Here is an 18,470-nt window from a genome sequence, read left to right as displayed (position 1 = left end):
TGCCACCCAGGGAAATATTTCACACCTCAACCAGGACATGCAGTGATTTGTCATCAACAGAAACTGTTAGGAGCTCTAGGAAGTAAGTACTGATTTAGACTGCTGTTGTCACCTTTCTTGTAGAATGAGATTAAAGCATTGTCTGAGGAGAGGACCGCCATTCAAAAGCAGCTGGACTCCTCCAACAGCACCATCGCCATCCTACAAACGGAGAAAGACAAGCTATACTTGGAAGTTACGGATTCTAAGAAAGAACAAGATGATCTTTTGGTGCTGTTGGCAGATCAAGATCAGAAAATCCTGTCACTGAAGAGTAAACTCAAGGATCTTGGTCATCCAGTAAGACTGAGACGTTTCCATATATGATCTCTGTCTGTAAAGCATGTTCCTAAGTTTAATGTTGCATGAGGCAGTCGTACCTATGTTCATGTTGTGAACATGGTATTATTATCTGTAGTTTTCACTGTTTAGAGAGTTGATCTGAGATAAATTAAAATCTCTTTGCAATATTTGAAGACCTCAAGCATAGATAGAAAACAGCTGTTTCCATTGCTCTTAGTAATAAGCAGTCACAGTCAAGGCTGAGCTGGGTGGCCATGGTTTTACCCCAGTGCATCCAGTGGGTAGAAAGGTGTGACCATTTACCATTGAAGTTAGTTGATTAGCATAACCCAGTCATGCAAAAAGTGACAGGGAGCCCTGAGCATTATGAAGTCAAGGAAATCTGATTCTACTATAGGGACAGCTGGCTGGTAATATTTATTAGCATGCGTTTTACCTGTGTATGATTATCATGTGTATTATTCTGTGTGTATATGAACAAATCTGTATTTCCCCTTAGGTTGAAGAAGAAGATGAATCTGGAGACCAAGAAGATGATGATGATGAACTTGACGATGGTGACAGGGACCAGGATATCTAGCTTTAAACCCTAGGAACAATAGAGATTATGTCATTGTGTTGAAGAAGTCTTAAGACAGTGCTTTGGCTTGCCTCCACAAAAAATAAAGACAGAACCAGGTGGAAAGCATTCACTAATAAAATTATTGATGTATGTTTTTAATATTGCCACCCATGTGGGAAACTCTGACTTCATGTGGAAGTTTTATTTATGTTCTTCTGAACTCTCCCAAAATTTGCAGAGGGCACCAGGTTCCAAAAACACAGCATTTGAAGGCACGTGGTGGCAGTGCAGTTCCTTACTGGTTCACTGGTCGGTCGCTTGCTTTCAGACAGAGTCTGGGCCTTCAGTACTAACATTTGATTAATGTGTATTGAACGGGAATCACTATTTCTAAATCAGCGTTTGCATTCTCGGCTGATTAATCCTTGTAAAGAAAGGACTGTACTTAAAGACAGGGCAGCCTTGAATCAGGGGTCCTGTGTGTCATCACCCCCTTCCCCACTGTGCCTCCCTGGTGAGCAGGATGGGACAGTTCAGAGTGCTTGCCGTCCAGCAGGGCCACCTCTGCCTACTGAGCGGAAAGACTGTCCCGGAGTGTGAAAGCACTCTGAGGAGCTGGAACAGTGTATTAACGTGGCTGGTTTTCTCTCTGTTAAAGCTAAAGAAGGAAACAGATTATAGTCAGCAGTTCATACAGCTGGGATTAGAATTGTTTGATTATCACAAAACATGTTCTTAGTTTTACAAAAACCCAAACTATGATTTATGTAATTTATTGGCATTTTTGCTGAATAGGTGTAAGTCAGATAATAGATTTTTAAAAAGCAAATGAAGCAATGTGTCAAAGTCTAATGTTTTCATAATAAAAATAGATATTATGTTCACTTAATCTCTGTCATCGGTCCCTTTGTTTAGGTTTTAACAAAGTATTAAGTTCATTATAAGAACTAAGACCACTGGAAATAAGCACTAAGGAGTTTCCAATAGTCAGTGTTCTGTTGCCTTGAGGAGAACTCGTGGCCAAGGCTACTTAAGAAACAAAGGGTTGGGGTTGGGGATTTGGCTCAGTGGTAGAGCGCTTGCCTAGGAAGCGCAAGGTCCTGGGTTCGGTCCCCAGCCCCGGAAAAAAAAAAAAAGAAACAAAGGGTTAAATTGAGAACTTGGTTAGTTTCAGGGGTTGAGGACATTCCATGGTGGGAGCAGGGATGCACACATGGCACTGTAGGAGTGCATGGGGGCTACCTCCTGATCAGCAGAGACCACACACACACACACACACACACACACACACACACACACACACACACACACACACACACGAATGCACATGCTCTGACACAGGCTTTTGAAACCTCAAAGACACTCCTTAGGTCCGACTACATCTCCTCTTAATCTTTCTGACCCTATCAAAGCCACTCCCTGGCTTTATTCAAATACTGGCCTGTGGAGGCCATTCTTATTCAAACTACCACACTTTGGAGCAATCTTCCCAGTGAAGCCCACGGCCAGGATTCCGAGGGAGTGAAGGAACTGATCGGAGCAGATGCCAGAGTGGAAGCGGTTTTGAAAGTGAGGTTTAGGGCTTTTACCCCACCAACCTCCCAGAGGCAAAATTGACCCTCCCTCCCTCTCTCTTGGGAGCTTAGTTGTCTATAGCTCCCCAGCTAAGGAAGGGCAGGGGTCATTGCTCACCCGTTCCGTGCTGGGACTTTGTCTGGCGTGTGGTTTGACCCATCTTGTGTATCTTACAGTTGCCGAGTTCCTCTGTTCAGTACACGGCGGTACCAAAAACACTGCTTCCTCAACATTTCTGGCCTTCGTGGCTGTTTCACTCCCTCCTATGTGGAAAGGGGGAGGGGAGTGGTACAGGTGCCCCACTTAGGGCCGAGCATCCCAAAGTCTCTTACTCTGCACCTTGACCACTTACAGGCCTCTGTATCGGTTTCCATCGTTATAAATAGAAGCTTTTCTGCTGAGGGTTGAGAGGTACACTGGTCTCGGGTACAATATTAAATCATTGGGAGGCAGTTTAATACTGTCCATTTAGCAAGGCAGGAGGAGCAGGTCCTCTCCTGAGGCCTGGGACCCACATAGCCACAGGTTGTTGGCCTGTTAACAGTGCTGGCTATGGGCTTCATGTTGTTCCTCAAGGCTCATCGAAAAGTGTTTGGTTACTCCTGTGATACTTGCTTACTTCTGTACCAGTGGGCACGATTTTAGAGCTTGTAGAGGTCACAGCTGGGTAAAGTTGATGCTCATATTTCTTCTCCAGTAACGTGTATAACGCATTCCAGCACTTTTAAGGCTAGGCAGTGACGGTGAATCTTCAGGCGAGTACCACTTGATTTCTCTGTGTTCTCTTTCTCAGTATGTGGTGTCTTCAGCAGTAGGGTTTTACTGCCAAGTTCCGAAGGGTAGTTTTAATATTCTTACATTCAGATTTGAATTGTTAGCAATTTTTTTAACAGTAGATTTTGCAGGGTGTGGTATCTCATAGCCCTAACCCCAGAACTTAGGTTGAAGCAAGGAGAATTGCAGCAAGTTCTAGGCCAGCTATGCTACATAGTGAGTTCTGGGACTAGATAAGAATATCTCAAAAAGAGAGCTGAGCAGGGGCAGTGGGAGTTAAGAGCACTGCTGCTCTTGCAGAGGACCCAGGTTCAGTCCATAACACACATAAGGCTCACAGCTCTCTAACTCTAGTCCCAGGATACGCACATCCTTCCCTGGCCTTCATGGGCACCAGGCATGCACATGCAGAAGTAATGCAGGCAAAACACCTACACACAAAGTAAATAGAAAGGGCTCAAGGACGTGACTTAAATCGGGATAGCAAAGGCTGGGGCCAATTTCTATCATTTGTCCTGAGTACAGAGATGGCGCGTGTAGTTCACTAATGGGCGCTAACTTTTGAAAGAAAAGTAGTCCTCTGTCTTGAAAAAAAGATGAGGGATGGAGAGGTGGCTCACCAACCAGTTAACACTGGCAGCTTTTCCAGAGGACTCATGGCTCAGTTCCCAGAAACCACATGACAGCTTACAGCTGTTCATAAATCCCGTTCCAGTGCCCCTGCCTACGACTCTCCCACTGCTGCCATTATATCCTGAGTCCAGCTTGACACCTTGATCAACCTCTATACTTGACCACAGATAGTACAGAGTAGCCATTTTTTGTGTCCTCGTCTGAATAACCCAGAGGCTTGTTCTTTCTGAAGAGAATGAGTTGTACTGATGTGGTGGAAGCCTCTCAAGTGGGACCCTACCACGCCCTTCACCATTACTGACCCTCTGGAGTGACGTTGACACTCTGCAATGTTGACAGTCTGGATTGCTGAGAACGGTCTTTATTCTCAAAGATGGTGCTGTCCAGAGTACCAGTTTACAGGTTAACAGGTTGTTACTTATCTGGAACTGTGCTAGGGTAGGAATCAAATATGTAAGTTTCATCGTTTTGTTGCAACCAGGTTAGGACCTTGTGGTTTGACCAGGAACAGCTCCCACAGCTTCATAGTTTTGAATGCTTTGTCATTAGGGACTGGCACTACTTGAGAGGGATTAGGAGGTGTGGCCTTTAGAGTAGGTGTGGTCTTGTTGGAGGAAGTGTGTCACTGGAGGTGGGCTTTAGTGTTCACAAGTCAGGTCCAGTGACACACTCTACTGCTGCCTTTAGATTATGAACTACCCCTTCCAGCAGCAGGTCTGCGTATGCTCTGCCGTGTTCCCCACGATAAAGGTAATGGACTGAACTTCTGGAACAGTAAGCCAGCCCCAGTTAAATGCTTTCCTTATTAAGAGTTGCTGTGGTCATGGTGATGCCTCACAGCAGTGGAGCCCTGACTAAGGCCTCGCACTGCTCTGCAGAACTCGCCTTCACTGGCAAAGCAAAACCTGTTGATTCAGCTCCAAGCACCGAGGATATAGAGGGAAAGACAAAAACCTTCTTAACTTACGTTCTAGAGTAAGTACCAATAAATACACGGTCCAGTGCTCTGTAGCTTTTGGAAAGAAGTCTGCATGTTGTTCAGAGTTGGACAAGAAGCCAGAAGAGTGATTAGATCCACTAATGCCCATAGATCCCATCTCTCCTCTGTTGAGAATTGTCTGGGGCAGAGGTCATGAACTCGAGACCATGTAAGAAGCTATTGGGTCAGACTATATTGCAGGGGTAATGGTGTCTAAAGCGGTAGGAGTGGAGGTGTGTTCTGCAGGTAGAGCTAAGGGGACTCAAACTGCAAATATCTAGGGAATAGAGGAGGAAGAAAAGGACAAATCAAAAGCAGTTCCTGGAAGGGCAACATGGTTTGCTGAGTTCAAGATGAGAGGAGCAGGTTTTCAAGGGTTATGTTTTCTGTGGACTTGCTGAACCTGAGATCCAAGTGGACATGTTCATCTAGCGTATGTCCACCAGGGAAATAGATGTGCTAACTGGGGTTCCTGGAACCAGAAAAATAGTATCTGACAGGCTGTAGCAATGCAAGGAAGCTGGATGTTAAACATGGGAGGGATCTTATCCTTCGGGCCCCAAGCACAGCTATACAGATATGGATTGGCTTAACTTGCAAACAAGCAAGGTAATGAATGAGTCTGCAATGTTCTAGTATCTCCTGAGCACCCAACATCTGCTGAGTGCTGTACTCTGTTGACAAGCAACCATGGTTGTCAGCCAAGAAGTGTGAAGCATGACCCCGTGTTGCTAGCTGAGTCATGCTATATTTTCCTCGATAGCCTGATGATGTAAACAAGCCTGTCAGATGCATTCATAGTCTGATTTTTATCACAAACACTCTTTTTCTCCAACTATTAAAGGGGCTAGAGAGACAGCAATTCAAAGAACTCGTTCTCACGGAGTTCAGATCCTAGTGCTGACTCACACCCATCTGCAATGTCAGTTCTGAGAAATTTGACACCACCTTATCTCTGAGGGCACCAGGCATTCATGTGATACACACATACATGCAGGCAAAATACTCATAAAACAAACCTAGAAAGGTTTCTTCAAAGCAGGAATCATTTACCCTGCTGATCTCAGCAGGCTAGTACTGTAATTCAAAGTGTTAATGCTTAGGAAATAGAGACTAACGTTGACCTTTTTTTCTTGTTTCAGAGAAATGACAGTCCATCATGTAATCAAGATATCTACTGATTAAATTAGCTATCATACATAAATATATCTAGTATGTGATGAGGATGATGGGATTTTGAACCTCCGTGTGTCACATATCAAATGTTTCTAAGCTGACACTTTTCTTGTTAGCAAACATCCTCAAAGCATCTAGTACTTTCAGAAACAAAACAGAACCTTTTTAAAGGCCAAGTAATAACAATACACATCAGGTTGCAAAGATATTTTAATGTTATAATGTCTCCAGGTTTTTCCAGATTAAAGCAAATAAGCACTTGTAAAAATATAGATACTAGATTTAAAACAGTAACTTTGCAAAAGTTAAACATTCTTCATCCCATTTGGTCATGTCATAGAAAACATTTAATCTCAATTTGGGGGTTTCTACCATGCCTTTGGTCATTCAGTTCCCAGATAAAAGACATACGACCTTTACAATATGCTTTTATATGTATAATATGCCTTTATAGCACTAGAGCGAGGCAGACATCTACCCTCTAAGCTATTAGAATTTACTTCCCCATCGGTAACCCTGAGTTATAACTTGCTGTGTTCTGTCTGAGCAGCTCTTAACTCCAATTGGCCAGCGCTCATGGCCATGTTTTCAGGATTCCTGCCCCATGTCATCCTGTCCTCTCTCCATCTCTCCCTTTCTAGTGGTCTTTTCAGACCCCAAGCCTGGGAACCAAACACCCACACCTATCTCTCTTCTGCCCAGCTACAGGCTATAGGCATCTTTATTCACCAGCCAGAGACAACTTAGGGGGAATGGTTACACAGCATCACTTGGGTCTACGTGCAGATTCTCTCATCCCTGGGAGCCACCAGGCCTTGGGGGCCAGTATTTAGCATTCCAATACATAGCAAAAGACCAAACTTCAACAATTCCCTTTTTTGTCTAAAAAAAAAAAAGTTCTTTTTCTTATAGTATAGATATGTGTTAACATTCAAAAAGTCTAATCTGTTTGTTTTGGCAGTTTAGAAGAAAGTATTTTATCTATTCTATCTTGGTGAGCTTAGAATTATGTGTCTAAATCAATTTCTATCTTAATTGCTATCCTAATTTGTAATATTAACTTTAAAATATCTTTTTAAACCCAAAATATCTTACTAAATGCTAAACAACTTAAGTTTGTGAGACCATAACTATCTAGTCTTCAACCCCACTAAAGACCTGAGAAGGAATAAATATTACCTGAGTGTGTAGGAAGCTCAGAGACGCAGATTCCAAAAATTACAGGAATGACAGAGACAGCTGACTGCCTGGACAGTTCCCAATATTCTTTCTAATGTTGGAGCACCTAATCTTCCTCTGGCCCAGAATATCTGACAGACCTCATGTGAAGCAGGAATTATGAGGGGCTTGCTTACCCTGTATTGGCAGAGCCTAACAATCAACTATCCTGTATCCATTTGTCCTTTGGGACAGCATTTTGTCTGCAGATGAATTTAGGGCATTCTCTCTGCCCAGTGGCTAGCTTGCCACAATTGAAGCAACTCCGTGTGGAAGTTTTTGATACTCGTCATCTTCCGAGACAAATGGGGTGCTGCCAGGGTTGACTTGTCTCAATGTCAAAAAAGAACTTAAATTAATAAAATTATGTTTAAATGTCATATTCTGTGAGTATCTGAGATTTCTGAAGATCATCTGTCTGTTCATAGCATATCTGAACAAGCAAACATTGCCTGTTTTTAGCTACCTATTATCTGTAAAACCCAGGATGTATATTTCTACGATATCTAAGATCTAACTAATATATAAAGTCTAACATGACTATGAGTTTGACTATTAACTTGCATTATTTAATTATCCTAAACATTTTGTAATAGCAGCTATTAAAAGAATGAGGACTGGGGCTGGGGATTTAGCTCAGTGGTAGAGCGCTTGCCTAGGAAGCACAAGGCCCTGGGTTCGGTCCCCAGCTCCGAAAAAATAGAACCACAAAAAAAAAAAAAAAGAATGAGGACTAAATCTTGTATATTTAAGTGAGTTACATAGGCACAATGCCATCTAAGTGTTGATACATACATATATTATGTTGTAACAAAATTAATCTTACATTTGTATCAATATACAAAGATTTATACTAAGGAAAACCTTAAACCTATATCAGTATATAAAAATCTGTATCAATGTAACAAAATATAACCTCAATTCTACATCAAAATCTAAAGATCTCTACCAATGTAAGATTATGACTATGAAGTATCTTTTTGGTTTAAGAGTAGATTCAGTAATCTAATTCTTTGTCCAATTTCTTTTATTTCTGTATACCGCCTTTTCTCAACCCCCTTCCCTTTATCTAAGAAAGAGAGGATAGAGGAGAGGAGAGGAAGGATACAAATCCCCAAGTCTAAGCTTCCTGTTTCATTTCCTCCCTGTCCAAGACCGTAATTATTTGTAATCGTCCCCTAAAATGACAACATATCTATAATTTATAAAATTACCAAAACCATCTATCCCAATTTAAGGGATTAGGATAATGTCTTCTTGTAATTGCTTCCTGTTAAATTGGAGCAAAGAAATCCTGTTTGTGACCCAAAAGGAAATTGAAAAAATGGTTAAGTCGAAAGAAAGCCAGTTGGCACCATTTGTTGTCCAGTCTCTCTGTGTTGAGAAAGTTCAGGGTTTAACTGAAGTCCTGTCCTGACTGGAACAGTCTGAAAGGCTGGATGAACTGAGGTCCATTAGCAGTCCATTTGGAAGTTATTCTAGAAGCAAGTCTCTGGAAACAGCCTCAGTCAATGCAGGCTCCACCCAGGAGCTAGAGTAGTAGGTCTTAGCTTCTCAGCCCCAAGGGTAAATCCTGCCAGGGCTGCTCTCCTGGCTTTTTATTCTGTTATAGACAAAATAGAGTTCATATGACCTGGCATGCAGGCAATTGCTTACATCAGATGAATGTGGTGCTTGGACCAGACCTAGAATAATAAGAGGAATGGGGATGCAGTGCCCTCTGCTGTGGCACAACCCCTTCATTAACACACAGTGCTCTCAGGGGTTGGGGATTTAGCTCAGTGGTAAGCAAGCGCAAGGCCCTGGGTTCCGTCCTCAGCTCCGAAAACAAAACAAACAAAACAAAACAAAACACATACACAATGCTCTCGATTCCACTGAAGCCCCAAACCAGACATTCTATAGAATGCTAAGTAATCAATACTCCCTTATAGGCAACACATAGTTCTATTAAGACATCTGTATGGAAAGTGCCGGATACACAGATCAGTTAAGGATTTCCCCTGCTCTTTGAGCAGGCGAAAGACAACTTTCTTTAGAAGTTAGTTTGATCATATAATCAAACTGTAATGTAAATCTCCATCCGTGCCATAGGAAAGGACGGTATGTAATACGTCATGAGAATTCTGTAGCCAACAAGATGTATTGGCTATGTAAACTAAAGCTCTGGCTACTGACAAATGTGTGTCCCTGTTAGTTCCAAAGTTGTTTCAATAAAGGGTTTAACAACAAACATTACCAGTGCGTTTGGTCCTTTTGATTTTCTCCTGTCTGCAGCCAAGGTCTTCAGGGGGTCTCCCTCTACCAAATCTGATCCTTATTACTTTGGGAGGAGTCCAAAGCCTCTTCATCTTCTCTGTTAACACAAACCTGGAACCTTTCTCCCAAAATAATGTCCTTGGTCCAGCAGTCCGCAATCATTGAAAGTATAGGTTGATTCGATCTAGTAGCCTCATTTTTATTAGATCTGCTCTATTTTGACCTCTCTCATTGAAATTTTGTAAGACCATCACAACCACAGAGGTTATAACCATTCATTTTAATAATTAAAATAACTTAAAACATGATGATGATGATGATGATGATGATGATGATGATGATGATGATGATGGTTTCTCTGTGTGACCTGGGTTGATTTGGATTTGCTCTGTAGATTAGGATGGCCTCAAACTCACAAGTAACCTATCTGTCCCTGCTTTGTCTCCCAAGTATTGAGCTCAAAGACCTAGATTGATTTATTTATTATCTATGTACCCTTGAAAACATTTATATCAATCTTCATTTCTTTCTGCCTTCTTTGGAGATTAATGTCTTCGATAATTTAAAAACAATTAAAATTATTTATTAAGACAGGTTTTCGGGGTTGGGGATTTAGCTCAGTGGTAGAGCGCTTGCCTAGGAAGCGCAAGGCCCTGGGTTCGGTCCCCAGCTCCGAAAAAAAGAACCAAAAAAAAAAAAAAAAAAAAAAAGGACAGGTTTTCTCTGTATAGCCCAGGCTGACCTGGATTTGTTCTGTAGTTGAGACTGGCCTAAAACTCACAAAGATCCTGTCTTCGCTGCCTTTTGTCTCCCAAGTATTGAGATCAAAGGCATGAAGTAGAAGAGTCGGGTTAGAGGGGAAACGAGGTGTAGACCTCTATATTCTGCTTCCTGCTGAATAGGGACCTCTGACCTTCATCATCAAGATATCCAGCTGTCCAGCAAACCAGTAATAACAAACACAGCAGCAACTCGGGGAGCAGCAGCTGGGCTCTCCCATTTATACCCTCTCAAGAGTTGCCAGAATTAAACTAACTGCAACTGGCACAAGTCATGACCCTGCCTGAGCACAAGACACATTATAGTTCACTGCAACAGATGGTCTGAAGCAGCCCCATATCCCACACCTGGGATTAAAACAAAAACATTCACAGAACATCACTGGGTTTTTTTCTTTTTGAATATTTATGTATTTATTTAATGTATGTTTCAGGTACACCAGAAGAGGGCATCAGATCCCATTACAGATGGTTATGAGCACCGTGCGGTTGCTGGGAATTGAACTCAGGACCTCTGGAGGAGCAGTCAGTGCTCTTAACCGCTGAGCCATCTCTCCAGCCCATAACTGGGTTTTTAAAGAAACCAAAATTCTCACTGCAGCACTGGGAACTCCTCTGAGGTGTTACTCTATAAAGAAGAATAGAGGGGCTGGGGATTTAGCTCAGTGGTAGAGCGCTTGCCTAGGAAGTGCAAGGCCCTGGGTTCGGTCCCCAGCTCCGAAAAAAAGAACCAAAAAAAAAAAGAATAGAGTGCGAGATGGAGCAGGCTCTGACGTCCTATTCAGAAATATTAAAGGAGACGTACTGATGGAAAGAAAGGATGGACAGAGAAGAGAATTTACAGTGCTGGGGTAAGGTCCTTGAATAAACAAGAGGACCTACGATCTAAAGCGCAATTGGCAAAAGTGGCCTTGGATTGGAGCCTAGGCGATATATCCATAGTAACAGGAATATGGAGCATGTGAATAACAAAGAAAAATTTTCCCATGTGATGGTAGGAGTATGCTCAGAAAATGTATTTCTATTTTCACGTAAGTACAAAGCAATTGGATGAACTTGGAGGGAGAGAACTCTGGGGAAAGGGGAGAGGTTGTAAAAATAGACATTTCAGGGTATCGGAGAGTGGATGGACCAGGAAAACTGTTTCAAGTCTGAACTCCAGACACAATCATGTTTAATAAGAATTTGTCTTCTGACTGGAGGGATGGCTCAGTGGCTGGGAGCCCTGGCTGCTCTTCCAGAGGAGCCAGGTTCAATTCTGGGCATCCATCTGGAAGCTCACGGCTATCTGTGAGTCCAGTTCCAAGAGGCACAGCTCACACACTCTGGTTCAGACACCTCGGGTTCCCTTCATTTATGCATCATTTTTTTTTCACAGCTGGAAAGGTTTCACATTCACTTCCTCATTTTCTCACATACAGTGTCTTTTAAGAACTTCTTACATTGAACAATAATGTGCTCTTCTCCTCCTCAACCCAAGGTTTCCTGCTAACCCACGAACTGTATCAAGAAAGAGGGGGTTGGGGATTTAGCTCAGTGGTAGAGCGCTTGCCTAGCAAATGCAAGGCCCTGGGTTCGGTCCCCAGCTCCGAAAAAAAGAAAAAAAAAAAAGAAAGAAAGAGGAGACACAGCCTCAGGAAGCAGTTAATATCTAACCCAGCACATTAATACATAACCATGTCTGTGGTTGGCAGCAGCTGCGGTTACAGTACAGAGAGGCGATGGACTACATACCCAGGGAATTCTGAGTCACTCATCGACACCTGGCATCTCCAGAGATCTAATTCTTCTAAAGCCCAGGGCTCTCTGCAGTTTACTAACCTGAGTCAGTTCCTCGTCCATGCTTGGCTCACCTCTGAATGTTCTGGAACCAACGACCCAGCAGGACACTTCTAACCTTTTGATAGTCCTCTAACTGTTGTTTGGAACAGATTGGTGGGCAAATTGTTGTCAGAACTAAGTTTTCATTGAGAAAGAATGAAGTCACAGAAGTAGCCAAACCAGGGCCTTGTGTTGGCTTAAGCACATCACCATTAATAACAAACTTGTGATTTATTCCACTCCCACAATTCTCAGAAACAAAGAAGACTGAATTTGAACCTAGCTTTCTTTTTCTCATTCTGGGGAAAGGTCGGTCACAGACAAAGTGAAAGTAAAAACTGCATTAGCAAAGCCAAGAACCCGAAGGCAAGGCAGAGTGAAGCAAACTTTCCCTCAGGAAAGGCTGGGAAATTCTGCACAAATATCCCCACAGGTCCTTGCCATGTGGGGATCGAACTCCTCAGGCCTTGCCATAGGAAGGGCAGTCTGCATTCCAGTCGTGCACCTTTCAAGTAACTGCTTGGCCACTGCCAATTTGTCTTCTATGTATGTATGTATGTATGTATGTATGTATGTATGTATGTATGTGTATATTTGTGTGCATGTATGTATGTGTATGTTTGTGTGCATTATGTGTGCATGTTTGTATATGTTTGTATGCATGTGTGCATGTTTGCATATGAATATATGTTTGTGTGTATGCATGTTTGTGTGTATGTATGCATGTTTTTGTGTGTGTTTGCATGCATGCATGTACACATGTTTGTGTGTATTTTGTGTGCATGTATGTTTGTGTGTATGTATGTATGTTTGTATGTGTATGTGTATATGTTTGTGTGTGTATTATGTATGTGTGTATGTATGTAAGTATGCATGTGTGTATATATGTATGTTTGTGTATATGTATGTATGCATGTTTGTGTGTAGGTATGTATGTTTGTGTATATGTATGTATATTTGTGTATATGTATGCATGTATATTTGTGTGTATGTATGCATGTTTGTATGTTTGTATGTATGTGTGTATGTTTGTATTTTGTGTGTATGAATGTATTTTGGGTCCTGGGAATTGAACCAAGGCTTCCCGCACACTCTACCACTAAGCTACGAGCCCATAGTGCCCCACCCATCTATCTCCTATTAACATTTTGGAACTCTTTCCTCCAAGTCAGCTGACAACTTCCTGTAGGTAAGAGTTGACCCTGGGCCTGGGTGCCTAACATTTAAGGCTATTCTGGAAAGTGACCTTGAGTACAGCTTTTCATAGCATTGTCTCCTTGGCAACCACCAAGTTCAGCTAGATGAAGAATGCTATGTGCTGGGAAATAACTGTGTGCCAGGAAGTGTCAATCATGGATCTTTGTGTGGACAGGAATCTCTGTGGAGATGAGAAACCTATAGAATGAACCCAGGAATCTTAATCCTCCTGAACAGCCATGGGCACGGCCATGGGCAAGCCATGGGCACAGTCATGGGCACAGCTATGGGCGCAGCTATGGGCACAGCCATGAGCACAGTCATGGGCACAGCTATGGGCACAGCTATGGGCACAGCCATGAGCACAGTCATGGGCACAGCTATGGGCATAGCCATGGACACAGCCATGGGCACAGCTATGGGCACAGCCATGAGCACAGTCATGGGCACAGCTATGGGCACAGCCATGGGCACAGCCATGGGCACAGTCATGGGCACAGCTATAGGCACAGCCATGGGCACAGCTATGGGCACAGCTATGGGCACAGCCATGAGCACAGTCATGGGCACAGCTATGGGAACAGCTATGGGCACAGCCATGGGCACAGCCATGGGCACAGTCATGGGCACAGCTATAGGCACAGCCATGGGCACAGCTATGGGCGCAGCTATGGGCGCAGCTATGGGCACAGCCATGGGCACAGCTATAGGCACAGCCATGGGCACAGCCATGGGCACAGCCATGGGCACAGCCATGGGCACAGCTATGGGCACAGCCATGAGCACAGCTATGGGCACAGCCATGGGCACAGCTATGGGCGCAGCTATGGGCACAGCTATGGGCACAGCCATGAGCACAGTCATGGGCACAGCTATGGGCGCAGCTATGGGCACAGCCATGGGCTTAGGAAGCACAGGCTGAGTGGCAGAAGCCAAGACACTGTTCATATGTAGCCACCAAGCCTCTGCGTGAAACTCGGGTACTAGGTACTAAGTATTGCTCTCTCTCGTCCCTCCATAACAACGGTTCTCAATCTGTGAGAGAGGGGTGACAGCTTTGGGAGTGGAACAACCCTTTCATGAGGGTCTCATATCAATCAGATATCCTGCAAATCAGCTATTTACATTACAATTGATAACAGTAGCAAAGCTTACAGTACAAAATTACAACAAAAATAATTTTATGGTGGTCACAACATGAGGAACCGTATTAAAGGGTCATAGCATTAGGAAGGTTGAAAGCTGCCCTATAAAGTTAAGTGACTAGAATGAAGTCTATTGTGCCGTACAAGTTTGATTGATAGTCAGAACTACTGACCATTGTTGATAAAAGAAATGTTTGAAGGGTTGGTACTCAAAGCCTAAACTCAATTTGTCTTCTACCTCATGGCCAAAACTAGCCTAATCACTGTTAAACGTAATAAAACCAGTGGGTGCTTGGCCGAATTGCAGTTGCCTTGTGGCTGGCAGTGGTGGAGTAGGACCCCCTCCTGAAATGCTTCGTTTTATGGGGGTAGGGGTTTGTAAACAAAAAGTTTAAGTGTGAGAAGGACTGGTCTGCCAGGACAAGGACTAGGAGCCACACATGCCCATTTCATGTATGGAAGGCGTGTGCGCGGGGTCTGACAGAATCTACTGTCAGGTCTCTACTCCCAGCTCTTTGCCTAGATGCAGGGGATCAGCATCAGAAAGTCCTACTTAGTTGACCTTCCTGTCAGAGAATTACATCACAGACCAGACAGGTACCTCAAGCACCAAGGGTTTATTCAGCTTAGACTTCCACATTGCTGTTCATCACCAAAGGAAGTCAGGGCAGGAGCTCAAGCAGGGCAGGGACCTGATGCAGAGATCATGGAGGGGTGCTGCTTACTGGCTTGCCTCCCCTAGCTTGCTCAGCCTGCTTTCTTACAGAACGCCAAGGCCATCAGCCCAGGGGAGGCACCATCCACAATGAGCTGGGCCTTCCAATTGATCACTAATTGAGAAAATGTCTTACAGCTTGATCTCACGGGAGCATTTCCTCAACTGAGGCTCCTTCCTCTCTGATGACTCCAGCTTGTGTCATAGAACCAGCCAGTACAGTTAGTTCTGTACCTCAAGAGGGAAGACCTAGGGCACAATCAATGTGAACAAAGCAACAAACCAAACCCAAACAGTACGAATAATGCAGTCTAGTATCTGGGATCCACTCCTGATCATCCGGGTTCCTCCAAAAAGCTTGGAAATCATCCACAGCGCGTGCGCACACACACGCACATGCACACGCACACACACACAGACACAGACACACATGCATGCTCTCACACACACATATGCACTCATGCATGCACGCTCACGTGCACATGCACATACAGACACACATGCACACACAGAGACATACATGCATGCTCACATACACATACACTCATGCATGCACGCTCACATGCACATGCACATGCACACACAGACACACATGCACACACAGAGACACACATTCATGCTCATACACACATGCACTCATGCATGCACGCTCACATGCACACGTACAGCTCGTCTCCTAGACTCAGGCTGGTTCCATTCCACCACTCCTGCAATCCCTGCCAGTTCCCCAGAACTGGCATCTCCAAAATTCTTGGGTCTCCATGGCAACTGGACCACACCTTCACCAATAACCCCTCCTGGGTTCTCTTCAGGAACTCAGAGGTGAAGGAGTTCTGGGCGGAGAGTCTTGACCAGAGTCACCCTGAGGACATGGATGAAAGACATTCAGGGCAAGACGAAGATGGCAGATGATGAGGCTCATGGCTGGGAAGTAGGCAGTATCGCCATGTTAGAATCCACCAGAATTTGCCCAACTGCAGCGCTAGAAGCATTATGACAAATATATAGGTCTCCATGTCAGGAACGAGGGCGGCATAGAAAAGCCCCAATTAACACTTTTACACTTTGTTTTTAATCACTGTGCCTAACAGTATGCTGGACTAGTTAACGGTGTTAGATTTTTAAATGTTTATGCGTGTGTGACTATTTTGCCTGCGTGTATATATGTGTGCCCTATGTGTACCTGGTGCCCACAGGTGTCAGAAGAGGTCATCAGATCCCCTGGTACTGGAGTTACAAACGGGCATGAACTACCGTATCGGAGCTGGGGATTGAATCTAGGTCCTCTGCAAGAGCAACACCCTCTTAACCACGGAGCCACCTGTTCAGTGTCTATCTTTGTTGAAAGTTTGTAAGCTGCTTGTTTAAACACAGCCTATTGGGGTTGGGGATTTAGCTCAGTGGTAGAGCGCTTGCCTAGCAAGCGCAAGGCCCTGGGTTCGGTCCCCAGCTCCGAAAAAAAAAGAACCAAAAAAAATAAATAAATAAATAAAAAAAATAAAAGTACCCCAAACTCACTGAATTCTTGTTGTTACTATCTACACTAGTGAGGACATTTCTGTTCACCGTTTCTGCCTATGTGGAAGAAACACTGTCTAAGGCTGCGTACCTTAACATGTTTCCACACTCCATGTCTGGTAATATCACGGCAAAACTGCAAATGAACACAGAGCCGTTGTTAGACACAGCTGGCCCACCCACCGCCACGCTTGGCAAATCCAGCCGCACTCCTGCTGTGCAAATGTCGACGGGCCTGTCTTCCACCTTCAAGACGTGTGCAACAGGAGCTGTTTCAGTCACTCTCCTACAGTCAAGTCAAAACACATAACCAAGGCGACTTAGAAAGGAAAGCATTTAGTCGGGGGCTGGCTCGCGGTTTCTGAGAGCGTGGCAGCAGGCAGGCGTAGTGCCGGGGCAGTAACTGAGAACTCCCATCTTGAGACAACGGCCACAAGGTAAAGACAGAGCTGACTGACTGGCAGGAGCTTTGGGAACCTCAAAGTCCACTCCCGGTGACAAACCTCCTCCATCAAGGCCACACCTCCTAATCCTTCCCAAATAATTCCACCAACTGGGGACCAGTGGTTTAAATATATGAGCCTGCGGGGACCATGCTCATTCAAACCACAAGTGCCTAGTCAGGTCAGTTCACAGGCCCTGTCCTTTATGAGTTGGGTGTGCAAAAGGGATTCGATTTGCTTCTTTAGGCCTGTCAGGTTCCTTTTACGAGAGAGCATTAACTGTGGAAGGCGCCCCTCTGAGTCATTCCATTGGCTGCACAAAAGATAGCACTAAATCTTAGAGTGAATTTCAGCCATTTGTACTGTAATTAACTGAGTAGTTCTCGGAAGACTTTGAGCTTTGAGTAACCTGCTGACCGGTCTTTCTGTTCTTCACCGTTTTTCTCTTGCGCTGTTAGCACATCCCTTCATTATCACCTCTCCCACTTCACTTTTGGAAGCTGTTCTGTCAGTGCAGCCATTTCTCCTTGAAGAAGAATCCAAGTGGTCACCTGTGAACAGAACAGGTACATTTTAAACTTTTCCCTTGCCGAAGGACAAAAACAAAGAAACAACAGGCACTTTTCTTGATCTTTTTCCTTAAGAACTTTCTGCGTGCCTTTAAAGATTCCCTCAGTTACAACCAGGGCTATGCCTTTCCCTCTGGAGGGCCAGCTCCAGCATTCCAAAGGCATATGTTGTTTCAATATCCTGCAGAGTCCTGAGAGAACTAAAAGTAGATGAATGAACAACGCTGAGACGGAAGGTTGGCCTGCTGAGCGGAGAGCCATTGAGTCGTAGACCCCAGATTTAAAAAAACAAAAACAAACAAATGAAGGAACAACGACAACAACAAAAAAACAAGGAAAAACCATCTCTTGTACTCGGTTTGGTGCCTTTAATCCCAGGACCCAGGAGGACAAAGGCAGGTACATCTATGTGAGCTCAAGGCCAACCAGAGCCACATAGTGAGATCCTGTCTCAAAGCAAAACAGATCTCCCGAGTCAGCGGTGAAAGAGCTTATCTATACCCTAGCACCTGGGAGATAAGAGAAATGTATGTGCACTGGAAGCTAGCCTGGGCTACACAGTACAAATCACTCTCAAAATAAACTAAATAAACCCCACGTGCCGGGATGCTGAGCTAACCTGGACTACACAGTACAAATCACTCTCAAACCAAATAAAACCCATGTGCCAGTATGCTGAGCTAACCTGGGCTACACAGTACAAATCACTCTCAAACCAAATAAAACCCATGTGCCAGTATGCTGAGCTAACCTGGGCTACACAGT

General features: G+C 44.1%; 1 protein-coding gene across 4 annotated transcripts in view; it reads left to right on the top strand.

Annotated features, from left to right (window-relative positions):
* The window catches only part of Uso1 (USO1 vesicle transport factor), a 65,356-nt gene extending 63,563 nt beyond the window's left edge, over positions 1 to 1,793 (top strand). For 3 of the 4 annotated variants that reach the window (XM_087584170.1, XM_087584169.1, XM_087584168.1), the window contains 2 exons: positions 124 to 339; positions 842 to 1,793. In XM_087584170.1, the coding sequence (XP_087440296.1) occupies positions 124 to 339; positions 842 to 922 (297 nt within the window). In that variant the 3' untranslated portion in view covers positions 923 to 1,793. 4 annotated transcript variants of the gene reach the window in all.
* The last annotated feature ends 16,677 nt before the right edge of the window (positions 1,794 to 18,470 follow it).

This window comes from Rattus norvegicus, chromosome 14 (genome assembly GCF_021556685.1).
Source record: "Rattus norvegicus strain SHRSP/BbbUtx chromosome 14, alternate assembly SHRSP_T2T, whole genome shotgun sequence".
NCBI lineage: Eukaryota > Metazoa > Chordata > Mammalia > Rodentia > Muridae > Rattus > Rattus norvegicus.
The sequence above is the reverse complement of the archived record's forward strand: the minus strand, read 5'-3'. Positions and strand labels throughout refer to the sequence as shown.